The 24,313-nt window shown below is 38.0% G+C and overlaps 1 protein-coding gene across 8 annotated transcripts in view; it reads right to left on the reverse strand.

Moving 5' to 3' along the window:
- Positions 1-24,313, reverse strand: part of EXOC2 (exocyst complex component 2) — a 204,800-nt gene that overhangs the window by 139,021 nt on the left and 41,466 nt on the right. For 6 of the 8 annotated variants that reach the window (XM_008972895.4, XM_003805568.5, XM_055113126.2 and 3 more), the window contains 3 exons: positions 10,309-10,469; positions 5,551-5,727; positions 2,457-2,583 (listed from right to left, as the gene is read on the reverse strand). In XM_008972895.4, the coding sequence (XP_008971143.4) occupies positions 2,457-2,583; positions 5,551-5,727; positions 10,309-10,426 (422 nt within the window). In that variant the 5' untranslated portion in view covers positions 10,427-10,469. Of the gene's footprint in view, positions 1-2,456; positions 2,584-5,550; positions 5,728-10,308; positions 10,470-19,869; positions 20,234-24,313 lie in introns of all 8 variants that reach the window. The other 2 variants (XM_063605111.1, XM_063605110.1) reach the window with 2 other exon arrangements.

A 24,313-nucleotide genomic window follows, 5' to 3' on the forward strand; every position in this document is an offset into this window, starting at 1 on the left:
CTTTCTTTTGAAAGTCTTTTGCCAAACACTTTCAGACGGACAGAAGGATGACTGGATGTCTGTTCACGGCCTAAAGGGCCCTCCCCGTGTTCCCTGATGCTACAGGATCCGCGCCTTTCTCTGATCATTGGCTATTCTGAGTCTCTATTGGAAAGACAGAGCTGGCTTGTGGAGGGCTAATGGCGACGCCAGGGATTCCTGTCCACAGAAATGCACATCAGGTGAGGATACCACTGGCGCCTCCGAGACGGAGTGATGGTCTTGCATCTTTCGGCATTTCTCATTGCGTATGTCTCCCCTCTGGACTTTCCTTTGGGCTGGATTTAACATCTTATTGGTTCTTTCCTTAATTATGAGTTAAATAAAAGCTCTGACATCTATTTATTTTATATTTGTATAAGAATCATGATTTTCCCTTTTTCAAAAATTATCCTTTAATATTTTACTTTATCCCATGGCTGAGCAAATATTTCTGAAACTTAAGTAACAATCTGTACAGTAACATCAAAATCTGTTAATTTTATTCCCACTGAAGTACCTATTGGATAAATGTACATAATGTTATTTTAAAATTTTAAAACACTTTAGTACCCTGGAATCTTAAGTCATTAAACAAAAACTTTTCCTATGTGGCAGAACAATGAATAGTATATATCCAAGAAGAGCAAAGAATCCTGTAAGGATGAACACTTGTGAGGCACTTGCTATGCTCCAAGTTGTTTACCTCCTCACTCCCTGATTCCTCGCATCGACCCTAAGGAACAGGTACTGCATTGTACACCTGAGGAAACTGAGGCAAAAGGAATCTAAGTAACTTACTCAATGTCATATTGCTAGTAAGTGGCACAGCCCAAGTTCAAATTGAGAGAGTTTAGCCCCACACAAAATCAAACTACCTCTCAGAGAAGAAAAGAACATTTTAAGAAAGCTAAGTACTTTCAGTGCCATTATTCTTCACTGCCATTACCAATCTCATCAAATAATTAACCTGACACTTATTAGGAACACTGCTGTTAGACGCAGTTCAGGCCAAACCACACTGTGGGCAGCAGCAACAGGAATAATAAAGAGAGTCAAAGGCTGAGAAGGTGTGGGGAGGTAGAGAGAACAGGGGTGGGGGTATACACCAAAACAGAAGTTGAAGAAATCACGTTTATGATAGTAAACGTCTGAATGAACCCTAACTGATAATTTTATCCAAGTCTCATACTAAATATATTTTGTATATCTCCATATTCCTTTTGCCCATGTATAAAACTGGCTCTTGGTTATGAAGAGCAGCTCAGAGGGCCTCCTGCTCCACACTTCTGAGGCAGGTTGGAAAGAGACTGGCTTTCCAGAGCCTTGAAGCACCCATAAGGGGCTTACTATCAACTGCAAGTCTATTCATGCTTAAAACTGTGCTCAAATAAATACCCAACTGTTACCATTATTTTCTAAACCTTCTCAATCTTTGAACTCTTAATTTTGGAGGCACTGGAATCCTTAAATGGCTCTAGAATGACCCATACTGCAAAAATGTTTCAAAGATGTTACCTAGAACAGTCAAAGCTCACCTGAAGCTGCTAAGCCCCAGACTTTTTCAACACGTGCTACTTTCCCAAGACAAACATGCTACTTCCCCTCAGCCAGGGGCAAACCCCAGCAGGTGAAAATGAAACTAATGATCTTCAAGAGTAGGCCTGAAGATTATATATAGAGAGATTATTGGAGAATTTTCCCCATTCCTAGAAAACCCTAAACTAAAACCATGGTTAAAGTATTAACAGTGCTAATTTGTCACTTTTGGTAAGAGTTTACAGAGCAATACTCAGTATACAATTCCATAAGCAGAAGCACTTAGGCCAGAAGATAAATTAGCTGCGATTAACACATTAGGTGAATTGTTTAAGTAGAAAGGCACTAATTATAAAAGTTACTAAAACACTGTACTAGGAATTCAGAAAAAAAACTCTAGATTCAGTTATAAGGCATCTTGAAAGATATCATTTACCTGGCAGAATTCTGATGATTAAAGTTAAATAAGTCTGGATTAAGCAAGAATGAGTAGACATTATAGACAAAATTAAAGACCAGATTAGACCTGGCTATTCTAAAATACTTCTAGAAAAATCAAAAAAACAGATTATGTATGCTATTTTGACTTCAGGTGCCATCTACCTATTTAAACTTAACCATCTCTAGACAACATACTAAAGACTTTTCTTTTTCACAAAATGCAAAATCGAAAAACTGAAGAGGTAAAAGTAGTTTTAGCCACAAGTTTTAACTAACTGCAAAGTTTACTTGCAGCATAGCTAACAAGGCTTCATAAATAACACCCATCTCCAAACAACTGAGGTGTCTTCAACTGTGCTTCCTGGGAGGTTTCTGGAGTTTGAGTCCCTTTCCTGTAAGTATATAAAACTTTTCAGGAACTGAAAAATAAAGAAGACTGAAAGCAAGATGGTACTCACTTTTCAATCTCAATGCCAAGCGGGTTAGCAGGACGTAAGGACAAGGGCGGAATTCCTTTGTTCCTGTCAGTGCGCATATCATAATAATTCATTTCATCAACCCACACAGCAGACTGATCCAAAATGCCTACAGAAATGAGGAGCATATGCTTAATAAGATGAAGCCTACCCCAGGCACCTTCTACGTCTGGCCTATTGCCTGACTTCTTAAAGACCTAATACAAAATGCCTGTTGGATAATCTTTAAGAGATTTGAGGACATAACAGCTAAATTTTTTAAAAATGACTAGTAGTTTAATTATAAGCACTAAAAAAATTTATAAAAAGGCAAAAATAACACCTCTCAGCTTATGGTTTCATTGTACATTACTCAACAGAGAAGACAAATTAAGCTGCTTAGACAAAGTTTTGCAATAACAAACATATTTTACAAATAATAAACACTACAATTAAACATTGTTAAATGTAGCTGATTAAATCAGCACAAAAAATTCAGAAAGTCAGTAAGATGAAATAATATGACCTATAATATCTGTTTATTCAAGAGAATATTCTGAAATCATGTAAACTCTTGGAAAACATCTGGGAAATATCCAAGCACAAAACATTTGAGTTAAATGTTAGCTCAGTGGAAAGCTTCTGGTTTATGATAAATGCCGAAAAACCATTATGCATATATGATTTTATATTTAATACTGTGAGTTTCTGCTTCTGGGTTCCATAAGCTACCTAAGGACATTTCACTACAAATGAAAACCAAATGTTTTTTAAATGGTTCTTGAAAGCTCTCAAGAAATATCTTTTATTTTCTTTTCCTCTACAAACTCTGGCATGTTTTCATGAATAGTTATGCAAAAATAATATGCTACTTGCTATTTCTCATTCTTTTTGCTGTTATCAGTGCTGGAAATGTCCTAGATGGTAGAAACAGCAAGGATTTTTTTCCGTATTAGGCTGAAATCAATTTGGTAAATTCAATAAAATATCTAACGATTAAATCAAACACCTTTCAAGGAACGCATGGCTTGTATAATGGAAATAACCAGGTTATTCAGGGAAAACTGACTGGGTGTGGACCCTGTGAACAAGACAACATAAGCTCTAAAAACAGCATCTTCCTTTATGGGACTGAACTCCATATCATTCACCCTAGCACAGGGCTTACCAGCTAGGCCTCCAAGGCCCTGGGCTGCAACAGAAAAAGAGCCAAGTGCCAGGGAGCACAGACAAGGCGTGCCTGCCTCCCCAGGCGAGGATCAGAAGGCATCATGGGAGAAGGCTGTCTGAATACCAGGCAACCTGTAGCTGCAAGGCCCTCTATGAACCCACTCATTCTCTCAGCACTCGTGGTTCTGCCAGCATGCAACAGGGGCTTCTGCTCAAGTCCAGGCACTCTTGAGTTCAGTTCAAGAAAGCTTTACTGGCTGGGTGCACACACCTGTAATCCCAGCGCTTTGGGAGGCCGAGGTGGGCGAATCACAAGGTCCGGAGTTCGAGACCAGCCTGACCAACATGGTGAAACCCCATCTCTACTAAAAATACAAAAATTAGCTGGGCATGGTGGCACGCACCTGTAATCCCGGCTACTGCAGAGGCTGAGGCAGGAGAATTGCTTGAACCTGGGAGGCGGAGGTTGCAGTAAGCCAAGATTGAGATCGTGCCATTGCACTCCAGCATGGGCGACAGAGCAAGACTCTGTCTCAAAACAAAAAGAAAAAAAAAAAGAAACCTTTACTAAGCCTACTATGTGCTAGGTCCTGGAATGAGTATTCCAGAATAATAAAATTACCACTTTTGCCTAAGTTTTCTTTATCTGCTATATAAATAGATCATAAGATATTAGATTTTTATCAAAATGTTTAAGTCCCTCTAGAAAACTGTACAACAAGTTCCTGCTTTAGTTTCAGTTTAGTTTTTGAAGACACTAAATGAGTAAACAAAAATAGAAATGTTATATATGTATATATGTACACATGCACGTACGTGTACATATATAAAGTCCACTCTGAATTTTCCCTGAAATTCCTTGAATTTTTATTTATAAAAATAATCCAGGAATTTGTGGAGAACAATGCTGCAGAAAGCCTCTATGCTCTAAGATTAAAAAAACAATTTGCAAAATTATTTGTTTTCTTTATAAAGAGAAGTACTGGCTGGGTTTAATTACGCCTCTGATATTCCTACATTATACAAATATTTATCAAATGCTGACCACGTGCAAGACATTACAGGACCACAAAGATGAATCTGACATTACTCTTATTCTAAAAAGGGAAAGAGACATGCACAGAAATAGCTACAAGAAAGATCATCAGAAATTATTAATTTGCTGGGTAAGGGACTACACTAAGCACTTTACATTTATGTTCTAACTCACCCAATCCTATGAGGTAGCCAATATATTCCACTTTTGCTCATGGATAAAGAAGGCATTAAAGTTACATACTCAGTCATGGTAAGAGAGTCCAGGTTAGAATTCAAAGAGCATGACTTCTCAGACCAAGTTCCTAACGCTGCTAACGGAAGGCAGCAAGTTCCTAACGCTGCTAACGGAAGGCAGCAAGTGGTCAGCACATAAAGAAGGAAAACAAAGTGCTATGTGGTTCAAAGAAGAGTGAGTATTACTAACAGGGGCGTTAAAAGCAGCCAAGCTAGGAAATGTATCATCTGGGCCTTGAAGGATGGATAAAATGAAGGAAAAGGGAATATTATTTAGATATATTATTACTAATTTGGCCAAATCAGGATTTTTCACCTCAAATCTTGTTTAAGAGTTTAAAGCAATGTCATTATATTCAAGATCAAGGAACCAAAACTGGTGTATCAAGTGAACGAACAGATTTTAAGAACTGAGAAGAGCAGTTCTCATACGATCGTCATCCTTAGGCTTCACTGACTGTTACCTCAGCACACTGCCTTCCCGAAAGTAACACAAATATTAACCAACATCCCAATCCTGTCAAAATAAACATAAACTAAATCTAAGTTGAGATATGCAAGTAGGTAGGTTTTACACGAATCTACCAGCTTTACAGCTTAAAAGACAAACTCATTTTTACTTTCTTCTTTAGAATAAACCCATGAAAGACTTTACCTATTTTCTCAGGTTTGAGTAGCTTGAAAGAGACTGTTGAGGTTCCTCTGCCACCTGACTTAGTGGTGACAATAATGTCTCCTTTGTCATTTTTGGCTTGTCCCACTCGACATACTATTTTACTTGCAGACATCCATTCTGCCGTCAGGAGGCAATTATGTCCACAAATGGTCAAGCCTGAAAATAAACGCATGTGCATAACAAAATTCAAAGACAAGAACAATAAGACCTTAATCGTGTAGATTACATTTTTTAAATCTGGTCTTGTTCAATAATGACATTATTGAATATACCCAATATTATTTGCAGATATACTGTTATCTCTATTGACTTTTCCTCTTACCTGTTTTTTTCTCCAATATTTAAGACTTCTTTTAGGCTACATTTGAGTTTCTTCAAACATCCGTAGAATTAGAAAACGAACACCACAACAACTATGTTCCAGGAATTCCAGATTACTTAGATTACGAGAATCTTAAAATGCTTTCAGAGGTAATAAAAGGGAAACTACTGCTATTATTTGAAGTCTCAGTTATTAACGTAGAATTTTAAAGTGTATTAATAAACGTATGTATCATTTTCTAAAAACATTCTACATTCACCCATCTTCCTGAGAAAAATCTTCACATACTTTTTCTAGTGTTCACTTACACATGGCATTACAGAATGAACTAAAGTAGGTTTTTTATTTAAGCATAACCAAGAGTCAGGTAATCTAGTGAAGTGTGCTCAGGCATTACTGGATTACCATCTCACTTTTACATCGGTGTGTCAGCTGCTGGCATAGTAGTTCCTCCTGCCCTAGTGCTTTCCTAATGAAACTGTCACTACACTACATTCTGCTCTTACAGTAAACCTACACTCCCAGAAGGTCAACTCATGATGTCACCTCCCTCATACCATGTAAAACAAAATTTAGGTAATAACCAAACAGAGAGGCACTGAAAGATGCAGTGAGTAAGGCACACACCTCAGGGGGAATACCAGCATGGCACCACACTGGTCAGCTAGCCTTCCAACTTACTTCCTTTAGATTTTCCATTTCCACAAAACAGAGACCAATGTAATTAATATTTATGGAGAAAAGAAACCAGAATGTATGTGGCACAGACACAGACACTTGACGTTTTCTTTTTTTTTTTGAGACAGGGTCTTGCTCTGTTGCCCAGGCTGGAATGCAGTGGCGTGATCTTGGCTCAATGCAAACTCCATCTCCCACGCTCAAGCAATTCTCCAGCCTCAGCCTCCCAAGCAGCTGGGACTACCGGTGAGCGCCACCATGCTCGGCTAGTTTTTTTGTTGTTGTTTTGTTTTTGTATTTTTTTTAGAGACACAGTTTCGTCATGCTGGTCAGGCTGGTCTCGAACTCCTGGCCTCAAGTGATCCACCTGCCTTGGCCTCCCAAAGTGCTGGGATTACAGGTGTGAGCCACCATGCCCGGCAGACACTTCACACTTTTTCTCATTATTTAACTTTCTATAATGTTCAGCACTAAGGTTTAGCAATGGCAATGTTTTCTTTCGGCTTTTTTTCAGATACCAGTAATATATCACCTAATGCCAAATCTGACTTTAAAATGGAGGCACAAAGTCAAATCATCTTTTGTTCCAACTTAAAGAACTATTTAGTAAGAATGTTAAACCATAAAGGAATAAAAGCAACTATGCTTTAAAGATACATTGCTTGAAATAATGAATTTTAGGGGTTTCTCTAAAATACCTATAATTCACTAATGTCTGCAACTTTGTTTTTCTAATAATGGCATTAAAAGGTTTCCTCGGGACTATGGTTTCTATTGGTATATTTTAATTATAATAACACATTTTTAAATATATTCATTATTCAAAATTATTTTTTTCAAAATGGGCATGTCTTTGATATTTTTTCTAATAATTTTTGTTATGAAAAACTTAAATAACTTAAGAGATTGAAAGCCTCTCCAAACTCCACCTCGCGAGAGAAATACTGCTAACATGTCAATGTTCACTTGCTCAAGTGATTCTGTGCATATAAAAACCAGTCTATATGTTTTTTAAACAACTGTTTCAATGTATAACCTGCTTAATTATTGACAGTAGATATTTTGGTATCACTCCAGTCAACAGACAACTTAATATTTTTAAGTATTTTAATATCAGATTTTTGTGATTTTAAATATTAACCCACTTCAGAATGAAGAATAACCCAACAATTAACGTCAGGTAGCAATGTAAAAATACTAATAGTATCTTCATTAAAAGAAAAAAGTCATCCCTAATGAAATTTCCTTGCTAGAGAACTACCTTATTTTTAAAACTGAGGAATAAGAGCAAATTTCAGATATAAAGTATTAAAACATGTTCACATGAGCAAACCTGAATGATATGCATGGAGGTCCACGTTGGCACAAAAGTGCCCCTAGAACAATAGCTTATTCATTGGGTCTCAGCTGCTTTCACGATTCCTCTGATTTAATATCTGTTGTGCATTTTTACTCCAAAAAAATGAATAATCAGCAAATAATTCAAACACAGATTCAAGTAGATCATTTTAAATGTTATGAAAAGAAAAAAGATCGTTAAGACCTATTTCTTGATTTCTTAAGCACGTTTGCTAAGCTACGCTAAGAAATCTGCTTCATGAAATAAAATAGCACCTTTTAGAAAAAAAAAAGTAACTCATAGAATTCCAAGTAAAGTACTTTTTATAGTGCTTTGCTTGGCTAGTGTAGATATCATCTGAGTTAAAAACACTTAAATTATTTAGCAGGTTAAGTTTGCCTTTTTAAAAAATGGTTTCTTGGCAATATATAAGGCAGGTTGAAAGCTGAACTAGCATGGTTTAGAAAAGTAATACACAGGCCAGTCAAGGCGGCGCACGCCTGTAATGCCAGCACTTTGGGAGACCGAGGCAGGCGGATCACGAGGTCAAGAGATTGTGACCATCCTGGCCAATATGGTAAAACCCCATCTCTACTAAAAATACAAAAATTAGCTGGGTATGGCGGCATGCGCCTGTAGTCCCAGCTACTGGGGAGGCTGAGGCAGGAGAATCGCTTGAACCCAGGAGGCGGAGGTTGCAGTCAGCCAAGATCACGCCACTGCACTCTAGCCTGGCGACAGAGCGAGACTCCGTCTCAAAACAAAAAACAACAGCAACAAAAAGAAAAGTAATACACGCTTAGTCAAGTAAGAATAGCATTGCCTGAAGCTCAAACAAGATTAAAATTTACCTAGACTATTGTCATGTTTGGGAGCGCACAATGACTGCCAGCGAAAATTCTGGACGGAACCCCCACCTGTGTGAGTAGATTTCTATGCATTCTGGGGATTTTTACACTTAGGTAAAGAAACGTCTGGAATGAGCTTTATCAAAAACCAAGGCATAGGATTAGGTAAGACTACTTTTGCAGGAATAAATTGAAGTGATGTTTACTAAACAATCAAAAACTACCCAGGTTTTCTCCCGACTGTAACCTTTGTCCATGGTATCCCTTCATTTGGAGAGATGCCGGTCACAGTTAGAGAAAACAATATCAAATGAGACATAACACTAGCAAAAAGAATTGGCTAGGCAGTGCAAAACTCAGTCACTAAACACAGTGCTGAGCTCCCGTTCACTTTTTCTTTTTAAAGAGTTTTCTGGATGGCCAAAAACCAATCTATCAACCAGCAGTCATAATGCAGGAAAAGCAAGTTCCAATTCGTGATTTCAGAACCTTACTAACAGCTCCGTCATCAGTGCAGAAATGAGTCAAGAGAATGTCTGAGTCCAGAAGAAATGTAAATGGGAAGCCAGAATATTCATTCAGTAGCACAGAGAGGGGCCTTTCCCTTCCTCATTCTGAATGCATCTGTATACCCACCTGAGCAGTTCACAGGCAAGTAATCATAACTGGCCATAAAATTATACTTAAAACTCTCTACCCTGGCTGTCCCTAATACCCGTGTATATTTTTAAAAATAATGTTTAGGCTCCATCTTTAGAGACTGAAACTTAGTAGGCCAAATGATTTACACGTTTAAAGTTCTAGAGAGATTCAGAAAAGCCAGGGCTGAGAAGCACTGGCAGACCTGAGAGCTTCAAGAACAGGCCATCAGTAAAGGCCGCCACATCATGGAAGGAGGAAGGCTGCCATGCAAGCCAACATCCAGAAATATTTATACCACACCAGCTGGAGGTGTGGTGTCCTAACCATTCATGACCTTGAGCTTAAACTCCGCTAGAAAAGATAAAAAACATAAACTGCCCCTAAAAACTAAACTTTGGCTCGCTCCAGATAGGATCCACAGATCACGATGAGGACACATGCCCACCAGGTGGAGTGAAGACAGAGCCAACTGCTGCCCGTGTCACCAGGAGATGGGGCTGAGACTTGCTTTGAAGAGCAATAAGGAACAGAAAAGGTGTAATTCACAGAGCCCCTGAGAAGCAACAGACAAGTCAGACAAGGGAAGGAAAACTAATGAGAGCAAAACTATAAAAGCAGCTCTTTTGACAATCAAGACATCAAAGCTTCGGAAAATTCAGAGGCAAATCTCAGCCCTGGGAAACCTTCTGAAGGATTTGAAAGACAATATAAGGCAAGATTTGACAAAATAATGATTTTCACACAAAACTCAGAAAGCCAGATAATTCTTTCGTCTTTTTGGAGCATTCTGTAGAGATCACAAAGATGTTTGTTCTATCACCTTCACTGTTTGAAAATTACATATCTTGTCTCCCTTGTCCACATAAAAATCCGATTAGCAGGGTGCGTCGCAGGGCCGCTGCCCTTACCTATGAGGTCGGTGGGGCCAGTCCCCAGATTTTCTCCCCTGATTGTGACCTTCGTCCATGGTATCCCTTCATTTGGAGAGATGCCGGTCACAAGGGGGGGTTGTCGTGATCGAGACATTGTGCTTTGTGGAGCAAACTGGTGATCCTGTTAGAGAAGTAATCTGTTACAAGAGAAAGAAAAAAGGATTAGTACCAACTGAGACAAGCACTGGCTGAAAATATAAGAATGCTAGACAGTCAGTACCAAAATATAAAAAGTATTCTTAAACACAGAGTTTTGAATTTTTTAGGGGTCATTTAGCCAATCAGCCAACATGTACTGAACATTAAGTTACTAAGGACACTCTGGTTAGTATTGCAAGAAAGACATAAGAATAACAGAATGCTAAGCCCTGGGTTCTAAAAACTTTCAGCACAAGGGCAGAGAGAAACTAATGTCACCACGTAGCTCCATGACTACCTCTGCTGAACCCTAAATTGATACTAGGAACTGTTCTACTGTTCTACCCCCAGGGCTATTTAAAGGAGATATTCTGATTAACTATACTCATAAAAATAAAAACACACTTACATTCCCACAGGTGTACTGAATTTCAGTTTACTTTTGTGTTTATATAGTATAGCAACTCTTTTTTAATATGCTCAAATCAATGCAATATACTGACATTTCTACAAAACCTAGAACGTAGATACAGGCAGAAGCATTAATTTGCTAGCTGTTGTGAGTGTAACAGAGGAGGGAAAAGTGTAGTTTCTGAGACCAGGTAGACTTGTGTTCAAGTACTTGCTGCTCCCATTTACTAAATCTGTTCTAAATCTCCCTCTTCTTGTATGTAAAGTGGAGCTAGAAACAGAAAACATTTCATAAGGTTATTGTAAAGAACATACAGGATAATCCTTGGAAAGCCCAGTACCTGGCATACAGGAGGCAAGCAATAAATAATAAAAGTTTGCCGGGTGCGGTGGCTCATGCCTGTAATCCCAGCACTGTGGGAGGCCGAGGCGGGCGGATCACGAGTCAGGAGTTTGAGACCAGCCTGACCAATGTGGTGAAACCCTGTCTTTACTAAAAATACAAAAATTAGCCGGACGTGGTGGTGCACGCCTGTAATCCCAGCTACTCAGGAGGCTGAGGCAAGAGAACAGCTTGAACCCAGGAGGCGGAGGTTGCAGTGAGCCGAGATTGCGCCACTGCACTCTAGCCTGGGTGACAGAGTGAGACTCTATCTCAAATAATAATAAAAATAATAAAATTTTACTAATAAACCCCTGAGAACTCAAGTGCTCAGGGCTTCAGATGCCCCAGAAGGTGGGGTGAGGCTCAGAGCAGAACAGTGAGACTTGCTGGTGACCTGTATCTTTATGGACTAAAAAGTTAGATTCCCTGGCCCCTGCCTCCATCCTTCACAGTCTGGAGAAGAGAAGTTTAGTCTTTTAAGAAACCAAGCAAGAGCACCAGGACTCAGAGACCCCCAGCACAGCAGAGGTGTGGGAAACTTGGGGGGCAGGCTGACCAGGGATTTGGGGTAAACCTGTGCAGCAAGCCGTGGGACTCAGGCTGCCTCCCTTCTCCTGCCCTTGCCACTGTGAGCAGGTGGGCAAGCCCCTCCCGCCCTTGCCACTGTGAGCAGGTGTGCAAGCCCCTCCCACCCTTGCCACTGTGAGCAGGTGTGCAAGCCCCTCCCGCCCTTGCCACTGTGAGCAGGTGTGCAAGCCCCTCCTGCCCTTGCCACTGTGAGCAGGTGTGCAAGCCCCTCCTGCCCTTGCCACTGTGAGCAGGTGTGCAAGCCCCTCCTGCCAATCCCACCCTGTCCACACAACTGAAGCATTATTCCCCGCAGAAACTGAAGAGTCCTAGGAAAATAAGACCCAAAGATCCTGACACCTGAGTGTCTTCCCTGCGAAAAGGGAAGGGCCGCTTGTCCGCCCATCACCTGTACAGCCACTCACTGTAAACTGCCCACACACAAACTCAATCAAATCAGCGGTTAATAGTCTCACTCTAAGATGTGGGAGGCATACAGGCCATGAGTGAAAGCTTCCCCTCTGCCCTCTAAAGGGTCGCTGGAGATGAATGAGGCTGGTTAACAGGAGCAAAGGGCAGACACATTTCTTTAATGTGCATGGACTCGCAGGAGCATGGTTACCCAACAAACCGGTGAGGTCCAGATGCTTACAGACCCTTCTTCAAAGGGAAAGGGAGGATAGGCGAAATGTCGCCATTTGGAGGGGTAGTAAATAATTTTTAGGGGGAATGAATGGGCCCAATGCTCAGATGGTAGTTAATAAATAATTCTGAGAATTAAATGGGACCTGAGAACAGACAACAGTTTGGACAAAGCCCATCTGGGCTCCAGGTGTAGTGTTTGATTTTCAGTCTCTTTTTCTATGATATGAGTTTTAATCTTCTCTGATTAATAAAATTTCAGGGAGGAAATTGAAGGCAAATGTGTTCTTCTTTGGTTGGTCTAGTTTCTCCGTAGGTAAGGGAACTTCAGATAAACGGCCTCATTCTGTGCTTTGGGAGAGACAGAAGGGGTGCGGGGAGAGCTTGAGGCTGCTTCCTTAGCGCAGAATGTCAAAGCACCATATTTTAGGGTATCGTTTTCTGACCCCCAACATTGGACAGCCAAAGGGAATGAGGAAAGATATGTAAGACAGAGATGGAAGAAAGACAAACAAGAAAAAAAGACAGAACAAACATATTGCAGGTGTTGTATGGCCTGAATTATGCCCACCCACCTCACTCCGCCACTGCCAAATTTCATATGTTAAACCTAGCCCCAGTACCCCAGAATGTGGCTGTATTCAGAAAGGGGGCCTTTAAAGAGGTAATAAAGGTGAAACGAGGTCACATGGGTGGGCCCTAATCCAGTATGACTGGTGTCCTTACTGGAAGAATTTGGACAGAGACACACACAGAGGGAAGGACATATGAAGACTCAGGAGAAGACGCTGTCTACAAGCCAAGGAGAGAGGCCTAAAACAGATCATTCCTCACGGCCCTCAAAAGAAACCAACCCCACTGACTCCCTCATCTCAAGACTTCTAGCTTCCAAAAGGGTGAGAAAATAAATGTATGTTGTTTAAGCCACTCGGTCTAGTATACTTTGTTATAACAGCCCTACCAAACTACTAACAGCAGGTACAGAAAAAAAAAACTTTGAAATCATTCTAAAGTTTGATACCAAATTAATATCGAGAGAAATTTTTTACCCCTAAAAGAACTAGATGCCATGAAAATAAATGAATCCAAGAATAAAAGCTCTTGAAATTTTCAAAAAGGTCCAAAGACACATGACTTATACAGTCATAATAATGTAGTAACTGACCACCGGTTTAAACAAAATTGAAATAAGGCACAAAAGGCGGATGTGTGTCTGGGGGCAGGCAAGACAGGTAAACCAGGGAGTGACCATCTTTTATCTCACATAATGGGAGGCTGACAGCTAATGTCTAAAACGGACCACCAAGAAATGGCAGATTAGAAGAATCTGGAAATGTTGCAGTGGATGGCAGGAGAGAGTGGAATGAGTCTGGGGTATGTTGTATAATAGAGTATTTGACCTCTGTCCCTGGTTTCTGGGAACGAGTCTTAAATCCTTGGTGTTTTCCGGCAATAGTAGTGTCTTTGTTATTCATGATCCTCTCAAACCACGCCCTAGTATAGGCCAAGATGACTCAACAGCAGGACTGGCCATTCCAGAAAGACCATGGGATTAGAGGGTTAGGGTTTTGAGCAAAGCACCAGCAAACCAACCTCCTGTGGAGAGGCGGGGCTGCAGATTAGGTTCAGTCCAACATGACTTCATCAATCATGCCTACGTAACTTATTTAATACAAATAAAATGGCAAAACAACAAAAAGGAAGTCCAGAAAAACATTATCATTCATCCAATAAACCCAATGAGACAACTCAAGGTTACCTTGAGTTCCTCTCCTTCCCTCTGGCACCCCCTGAATCAAATAATCATTATCTTTTGTCTGAATCAAAAATCAACTATTCCTCTCAATCCTACTGTTTCCTCCTGTTGCTCTCCCACTTCAGACCTTCGTCTTCTCCCCTCAATGCTGCAACAGACGTATAACTGGTAACTCTGCCCCATTTTCTCTCCACTGCAATCCACCCTCAGCAAATGCCAGAGTTAGTTCTCTAAAATATAGAGCTAATCAATATTATCCCTACCTTTAAAATAATCTTCTATGAAATCCACTGTTTTGTGGTCTGCACAGCCCACAACCTCCTCCACATCCCGTTCAAAGCCTGTCACAGCTAGACCCGTCCGTCCACATTGCCTACTTCATCTCCACCACTCCTCTCCTCTGACATTCCGCACATGAGCCCATTCACCTCTTACGAACCTGCCACATGCTTGTATTCATGTAATTCAACCTCTTTCCACTAAAGAGAAATTTCCAAGTTTATTAAATCTTTACCAGTATTTCAAGTCATGCTCAAATGTTATTTTAGTCTCCCTGATCCCTCCTTCTATTAAACTTCTACTACATAATGTTAATATTCACTGTGTTAAATTTTAGATATTTTGTTTCTTCTTTGAAAACACATCTTTAATCAATTTTATATCCCCACTTCTCAAGCTGTGGGATCTGACATGCTCATGTCAGGACTGAACTGAATTAGAGGACGTCTAGCTGGTGTCCGCTGGAGAGCTGCTTGCTTGGTGTGTGGGGAAAACTTCACACACACCTGGTATCAGGAGTGTGTACTGAGTTAGTGGCTGTGTGAACATAGAAAGTAGGAAAAACACTTGGATTTTTTCCTATATCTTTATAAGCAAATAAGCAGATAACCGAAATGGACCCCAAGATGAACCAGACAGAAGAATTAGTAGATAAGAACTTAAAAGAGTCTATAACAAATGTTATTAAAATATATGTAATCATAATGAATAAACAGATGGTTGTTCTAATTAAAATTATAGGAATTAAAATTATAAAATTATTTTTTAAAAAGAAATGCAATGCAAATTCTAGAACTGAAAGGTATACTATCTGAAATGAAAAATACACTGATTAGGCTGCACAGTAGGTAGAAGATATTTGAAGAAACAGTCAGTGAACATGATTATAGATCAATATAGTTATAGAAATAGATTTATCTAAAGATATATAGTTCTTTAAAGTACTGGAAGAAAAAATGTCCGAAATTAAAGTTGTAAAAGGCATTTTTCAAGTAAAAAAAAAAAAAGTTCATTGCAAACAAATCTGTATGACAAGAAATGCTGACAGAAGTTCTTCAATCTGAAGGGGAAGTGATACCACAAAGCAATTTGGTAGGAGAGTTTATAATGATGAAAGGACAAATTCATCAGAAAGACATAACAATCAAAACTGTATACACTTAATACAAGAGCTTTAAAACCCATTAAACAAAAACTGATAGGGAGAAATAAATACATAATCACAGTTTGAGGTTTTAATATTCCCTTTCAATATTAATAACTAGATATTAAAAAACAAACAAAAAACATAGAAGATATGAACAGCGCTGTTGGTCATCCTGACCTGACATTTATAAAACTCCTTTTCAGGTGCCCATGGAATGTTCACCAAGATAGACCATATGCTGGGCCACAAAATAAGTCACAGGCAATTCCAAAGACCAAAATTCCAAAGATTACCAAGGAATTAAGTTAGCAATAGAAATACAATATCCAGAAAAGTATCCAGGTATTTGGAAATTAATATACTTCTAAATAACCCAACATTCAAAGTAGAAATTAAGAGGGAAACAAAATATTTTGAAATGAATGATAAGAAACATATATCAAAATTTGTGGAATGCCACCAAAGCAGTAACTTAAAATCTTAGAGAAAAAATATTTAAAATTAAGAATCTATGTTTCCACCTTTTTAAAAAAAACCAGAAAAATAAGGGCTAAATAAACTCAAAGTAAAGGGGAAGGAGGGCAGGAAAAGGAAGCAGAATGACAGAAATAGGAAAAAAATAAACAGTGGAAACCAATAACATAAGTAAAAAGAATTTGAAAAAAATTAAAGCCAAAAGTTCTTCACCAATAATTAATGAATTGATGTTTCAAAAAAACTCTCTAGAAATGAAACAAAAATTATCAATTTCAGTAATGAAAGAGGGAATAACCATAGATACTAAAGACATTTAAATAGCAATAAAGACAATGAACAGCTTTATGCCGATAAATTTTACAACTTAGATGAAATGAATTCCTTGAAGGACAAGTTACCCAAACTAAACAAGATGAAATAGAAAATCTCAATATCTTCATAAAGATTAAATAAATTAAATTCATTATCAAAACTTTCCTACAAACCTAGATGCCTTCACAGATGGATTCCGTAAAACATTTAAGGAAGAAGAAATATCAAGCCTATATGAATTATTTCAAAAAGCAAAAGAGGAATACATCATGATCAAGTAGGGTTTATTCCAACCAAGCAAGGCCAGTTTTTCAAACATCAATCACTGTGAATTACCATATTAAAAATAAAGGAAAAACCGTATGTTACCCTAAATAGATGTCAAAGAAGCCTTTGATAAAACTCATGATTAAAAACTATTCATGGTTAAAAACTCTCAACAAACTAAGACTACAGAGCATCTCCTCAATCTAATAAAGAACTATTTGAGTGGGGAGGATCACCTAACATCCTACTTAATGGTGAAATACAGAATGCTTTCCCCCCTTTCGAACAGTAACATAGAAAAGATACCTCTCTTTCCTTGCCTATTCAACACTGTTCTAGAAGTTCTAGCAGTGCAATAGGGCGAATTAAAGAAATAAAAAGCAGAAAGATGGCAAAGGAAGAAGTAAACATCTATTTGCAGATGACATGATTGCTTATATAAAAAATCCTAAGAAATCTGCTAAGCAACTAATAGCACTAATAGCCGAATTTAGCAAAGTCTTAGTATTCATGGTCAATATATAAAAATCAGTTATTTACATATTTTAGTAGGAAATGATTAGAAAATAAAATTTTTTAAATTTTGAAAATGCCATTATAAAACCAAATACCTAAAAATACACTTAATAAAAGAAATGTACAAGACTTCTACATTAAAAAGTACAATATACTGCAGAGACAAAATAAAGACCTAAATAAGTGAAGATCTATATCATGACCATGGATCAGAGGACTCAATGTTGTTAAAGTATCAATTCTCCCCAAACTGATTATAAATTCATGCGAGCTTATATAGAGATATTGTCAAGGTCATTCTAAAATTCCAGAAGATATTCAAAGATCTAGCAAGAGCCAAACCAATCTTAGGAGGAAGAAAAAAGTTGTAACACAGTACATGACTTCAAGACTGATTACAAATCTACAGTAATCAAGACAGTGTTGTTGACATTAGGATAAACTAATGGACAAATGAAATAGACTAGAATCCAGAAACAAGCACATATGATTATATGAGTTTTGACAAGGCACCAAAGTAATTCAATGGGAAAAATATTTTAATGGTGTTGAAAAAACTGGATAGCTACATAGAAAAAAAAAGGAATGTTAACTGCAACCTCACATCACTTACAAAAATTATTTCAAAATGGCTCATAAACATAAAAACTAAAATTATAAACTATAAAGAAGATAACATAGGAGATTATCTCCATTACCTGGGCGTAGGTAAAGACTTGTGTTCAATATGACAAACACAAGTACAATGAAAAATACTAAATTTTCTGACTTCATCCAAATTAAAATCTTCCGCTTATCAAGAGAAAATAAATAGGCAACTACTGCCTAGAAGGAAATATTCACAATAGATACAAATGACAAAGGACTTTATACAAACAACACATAAAGAACTTTTGCAATCTGATAACAAAGGAAGCAACCCTTTTTTTTTTGAGCAAAAGATTTGAGGAGACTCTTCATAAAGGCAGATATATGAACTCAGTTTTTAATATGGTATGTGACAAAGAAGTGTACTGGTAGATTTATGTGTGTGTGCAAGTGTGTATTTTCTAGCTTTGTACATTGAGAGAGGCTAGAAGCAATAATACAACAGTAGCGATGAGCATATCTAACTCCCAAATACCATTTTTCAATTAAAGGAACCAGTGACCTTGGAGAAATGGCTGATGCAGGGCTGAGGCAGGGCAAGGACAAGGTAAGCCTGAAAGATTCTGCTGTACCAGTAAGGAAGTGTATGTCAAAAGGCCACAGAGCCAGACTGAAGCAGTGCCCACTGTCCAAACCAGACAATGTGAGAACCAAAAATTAGTATTTTCTTGACCTTGACATTTTCAAAGAGTACAGGTTATTTTATGGAATGCCTATCAATTTGGCTCTGTCTGATCATCCCTGTTGATTTGATTTGGGTTATGTATCTTTCACAGGGACTTCACAGATCCTTCCCAGTGATTCATATCAAGAAAGGCTCCTCATGTTTGTCTGTTTCAACTTTGGATTAGACAGTATGGTACCAATATTTTATTTCCTGATTTTGGTAACTGTATTATAAGATAAGAGAATGTCCTTATTCTTAATAACTACATACTGAAGTATTTAGGAGTCAAGGAATGATGCCTCATCCCACTTTCAAATGGTTCACAAAAACACAAGACAGACAGATGGACAGAATGATACAGAAATTGCGGGAAAAGGAAACAACTGGTGGGCTAACTTAAAGGGCTTCCTGGAGTTACTAGTCACCAAAATGAAGGAAGGAAGTAAGGGGTTTATGGGAGTTACTTTTACTATTCTGGAAAGTTTTCTATAAGTTTGAAGTTACAGCAAAATAAAAAGTTATCAAATATAATGCTTTGGTAATATTTTGAAATTAAACACAAACACATCCCATTAACATTAGCCTGCTAAGCTAAACAACATATTAGGCTCATTGTTCCTGAAAATTGAAAGATAAATATTTATTTTCACATTTGACATCAGCAAAATGCACAAATAAGCAATGAATAAACTGATATTACATAAACATACTAGGTAATTTAATAGTTATGTTTACATAAAATTGTATGTTTTAGAATTATTATTTTACTGGAATACACTATTGCTACCTCTTTAAACATGCTTCTAAATGCAGACAAAAGTGTGGAAAGCTTGTTTTGCCAATGTGCTAGGAAACTATTATAAACTGATAAACATGAGATTTAGTATGGTAGCATATTAATAAAAAATTATAGGACAGCAAAGGCATATTTCAACACAAAGTTCTTCAACAACTGCTTCAATAAACAGACATCATGTTGCTCCAAAGATACCAAAACACTGCAGGCAGAGCAAATATTAAGAAAAATGTGGATAATTAACCCACCACATTAATTAATGCTTACAAACCAATTTGTGAGAGGAAAATACTTTCTTCAATTGGCATGGAAAATTAGGCTGCCACTGAGTGGTGATTCAATTATTTTCTTGACACTATTAAGGTATGTCCTCAGTATTACAGCACAAATTAAATAAGCATGTGGTTAAAAGGGAGTACTTTCAGATTTTGGTCTAGATCACATAAAGAACCAAATTTTTAAGTAGAAATATGCTGCTCTCCTTGTTTCCAGAAAAACAGTAGTATTAAAACTTAATGAAAATAATTACCATTGACATTAATGTTACTGAAAAGATGATTAGTACAAACATCAGACTGTCAGAGATCCTCAGCGGTTTCGATTATCAGCAGGGGTGGTATTTCACAGAATCAGAGCCAAAGGAGAGCTGACACAACTGGTATCTAGTCTCTTCACCTGAAGACACTGTAACCTAGAGATGCTGAGCGTCTTTTTCAAGAGCACACACCTGATGAGTTGTCAAACAGACCAGATTCCTGGTGTCTGGATTTGTAAGAGTCTAGTATCCTCTTCCTTCTGTACCACCATATGTCCTGTGAGGTCATTTGTGAATGTGACCGCTCACATTCTAAGAACCTTCATTGTGTCTCCAGTGACTGGGGCTCTGGCTCACTCTGGTGTGAAACATAACTGCAATTAGAATACCTCTGGTCTCAAAGAAAGCAAAACTAAAAAACTAGGACAGGGCAATTCCAATTTACTCCCACTATTTCAAATCCATTTTGAGGTCATTTACACAGGGCTCTTAATCTTAACTATGTTACCCTCAAAATCTGTCCAACTAAAAGTAATGTCTGGTCATAAAAGGTAATGTCTGGGCCACCATGGATAGTCATGAATCAAAAAGTCTGATCTATTTTCTTATTTATGACTGAAGAGTACAGGCAGGTGTCTTCCAGACGCACAAAGCAGACAACTGAAAAGCCAACAGGCATTACACTGGTTCATTTGCAACAATCCTATTTCCTTACCACGAAGAATTACCTACATATATCCAAACCAGAACAGACCATTATGCCAGGAAGACCTGTCATTTAATTTACAAATATAAGAACATATCTGCTTTTCACACTGCAGTATCCGTAGCACATACAACAGTGCCTGCGACATAATATACACTCAGTAATTTGTGAATGAACTATAGGAAGAGATGTCTCTTCTCAACCTGCCTTCAGTTAAAAACATACTACAAGATAGTATGTTCTTATGTTTGTTGATATGTTCTTATCAATAAGTAATGCTCTTATGTTTAAAATCTCTAATAAAAGAAATAATTTCTTATCACTCTCAGGAAAGAGTCTAAGGCTTTAAGGAAACAGAATTCAGCTTCTGAACATTTTCAGTTTGACGATCCATGCCAGACTCCCTTGAGTTTAAAGGAACGCTCTAGTCTACAGTTGTCATTGTCTACAAATTTTCCTCACAAATATTCCAATTGCCATAAAACAATGACATCAAAAATGTGTCATAAGCTCTTTCTTATATAAATACACTAAACGGAGGTCAACAAAAGTCTGACTTTGCCTGTCATAAACCTCATTTGTTTAACTAAAGCAATATATAGTCTTTTAACTTCATAGCCATTTAAGACCATTAAGAAAGCACTAAGGAATAAAGTGAATAAGCCTATCCTAAAAGCACATACCACAAACTTTTAAAAACTCTTCTTTTTTTTTTTTTTTGAGACAAGGTATCACTCTGTCAACCAGGCTGGAGAGCAGTAGCGTGGCCGCGGCTCACTGCAGCCTCGAACTCCTGGGCTCAAGCAATCCTTCCACCTCAGCCTTACAAGTAGCTGGGACCACAGGCATGCACCACCATGCCTGCCTAATTTTTGTTTTTTTTTTTTTTTTAATAGAGACAGGGTCTTGCTCTCGAACTCCTAGGCTCAAGCAATCTGCCCACTTCCGCCTCCCAACGTGCTGGGATTACAGGCATGAGCCACTGCACTGGGCCCTAACTCTTTTCTTTTTAAGAGACGGAGCCTCATTGTGTTTCCCATGCTGGAGGGCCGTGGAAATTCACAGGTGCGATCAGGGTGCATTACTGCCTCCAACTTCTGGCTTCCAGTGATCCTCCTTCCTCAGCCTCCAGAGTAGCTGGAACTACAGGCCCGCACCACTGTGCCCGGCCACAAACTAATTTTATCTTTGGAAAGCATAGGGATAAAGAGGTATAACAGCTATTATTACTCATGTAAGGAAAGTTAATACAGATAAGAATCAGGCACTTTTATTAGGTCAGACTCTGGTACAAGAAAACTAATAATATACAAAGTACTAAATAATGCAAATGGGCAAATAATAAACGTTGGGGGAACGGGAGTACTTACTGGGAACTTCACATATATACACAGGTATATAAGATGGGCTACAAATTATCACTTACTGGCCCCTAGCCTAAGAACCACACTACACACTTACGTACCATCCATTACCAAAGAGAGTTACTGGTTTGCTTAAAAAAAAAATCATAATTCTGATGTGTTTCCAGACTCATGTTAATTCACCAAGTATTTCTCAAATGCCTGGACCCGAATGGGGATAACCAGAACTAGGAGGGTCCTTATGGAAATTAACCGTGGAAAGAGACACTTGTCTGATTTCTTTTGATAATGGCAACCTATTCACTGAATAAATATACACGCAAGAGTAATTTCTTTTTAGCAGTAAAATGTTTAAAAAGTACAAGTCTGTCATATGAATAAGCCAGTTTAACTTTCAGCAAATGGTATCTAGTGGGACAATAAATTCTGGATATAAGAAAGCACTTTAATACATTTTCCAATGATTTATTTTCTACAGATACAGTGAAACATAAAAGGCATAGTGTTTTCTTGCTTCTCAGTAGTCTCCTTATGAGAAACAATGGAAGATGCTTAAATAATCTGTAAACTTGAGACTTTGACTTTTTTTAATGTAAGACTTTATTTTCATTGAATTATCATTTTCTGTGGCAAATAAATTCCTTCCTGCCTGCAAGAGCAAAGGACATCTTCAAACAAGGACAAAATGACAATGCCCCTCCAAAAGGTTTGAGATTTTTTAAATTTAAATTTTATCTTTATAGATTAAGTAAAACAATCATATGGTACTCTAGATTTATTGTAATGAACAAAAGTATATCCAAGCTGTAAGTCTATTGAAACATTTATGAACAGTCTGGAGACTGGGTTCTAAACTGAGTTCTGGCATTAGGAAATAAAAACGCTTGTTCACTTTTACGCACTGTGAAACTTTTCTTATCTATAAACAAGATGATTGGATGAGATCAGCTCTAAGGCATCTCTGACCTCTTGTTCCTAGGAGAGTCCTTTACAAAGCTTTTAAATTCAGCAACTAATGCATGACTATAGAAACAGGCACTCTCTAGTTTTTCACAATTAAACTAAAAACTTTAATAATAGCTTGCTATTCATTTTAAAATTTCTGTATTGTAAAACGTTTTTACTGTATAATTATACAATATTAGTTAAAACATTATATTTAGATGGTCTATTGATGTTTAATATTATAGGCAACGTATCTCTGCAGATTAGGGAATAACCTAAGTAGAAGAATAAATTATCTTTTCCATTTTCAAAAGCTACATTACAAAACTAGGCTATAAAACTTTTGATAGATACTCCCTGTTAATGAATTACTAAAAGTAAACCATAATAATTCATGAAAGATTAAACTGTAAAATTATTTATGTTCTAAAACAAACTATTAGATTTTTCATTTCTGTTGGTATTATTAAGTATATCAAGACAAAGCAACAGAACTAGAGACAGACAACTGGAGGAAAGAAGAGGAGAGAGTATGAAACTAGTAAAAAATATCTTTTATTATAGCTTGAAAATTTTCATTTAATTTTTCTAAAAAGGAAAAAATTTGGAAGAGATGCCTGAAACAAACACGATAAGGAATTTGTTATATCAAAATCAAAACCTGCAGATCTTATAACTTCCTAACTGTAGTAAGGCATGTGTTCTCCTTTTTTTTTTTTTGAGGCAGAATCTCGCTCTGTTGCCCAGGCTGGAGGGCAGTGGCATGTTATCTCGGCTCACTGGAAGCTCTGCCTCGCAGGTTCACGCCATTCTCCTGCCTCAGCCTCCCAAATAGCTGAGACTACAGGCGCCCGCCACCATGCCCAGCTAATTTTTTTTGTATTTTTAGTAGAGACGGGGTTTCACTATGTTAGCCAGGATGGTCTTGATCTCCTGACCTCGTGATCCTCCTGCCTCGGCCTCCCAAAGTGCTGGGATGACAGGCGTGAGCCACCGCGCCCGGCCGTGTTCTCCATTTTTATCTTGCATTTAAAGTCTACAAAAGGCCAGGTGTAGTGGCTGATGCTTGTAATCCCAACACTTTGGGAGGCTGAGGCGGGCAGATAACTTGAGGTCAGGAGTTTGAAACCAGCCTGGCCAACATGGTGAAACCCCATCTCTAATAAAAATACAAAAATTATCTGGGTGCGATGGTGGGCGCCTGTAATCCCAGCTACTCGGGAAGCTGAGGCATGAGAATCACTTGAACCCGGGAGGCCGAGGTTAGGGTAAGCCAAGATTGTGCCACTGCCATCCAACCTGGGCAACAGAGTAAGACTCTGTCTCAGAAAAATAAATAAATAATAAAAAAATAAAAAAAAAGTCTACAGAAGTGCTCATGAGGGCAGAAGATTTTTTAAATGAACCAAAAAATGGCTTGATT

Source organism: Pan paniscus, chromosome 5 (assembly GCF_029289425.2).
Source record: "Pan paniscus chromosome 5, NHGRI_mPanPan1-v2.0_pri, whole genome shotgun sequence".
Taxonomy (NCBI): Eukaryota; Metazoa; Chordata; class Mammalia; order Primates; family Hominidae; genus Pan; species Pan paniscus.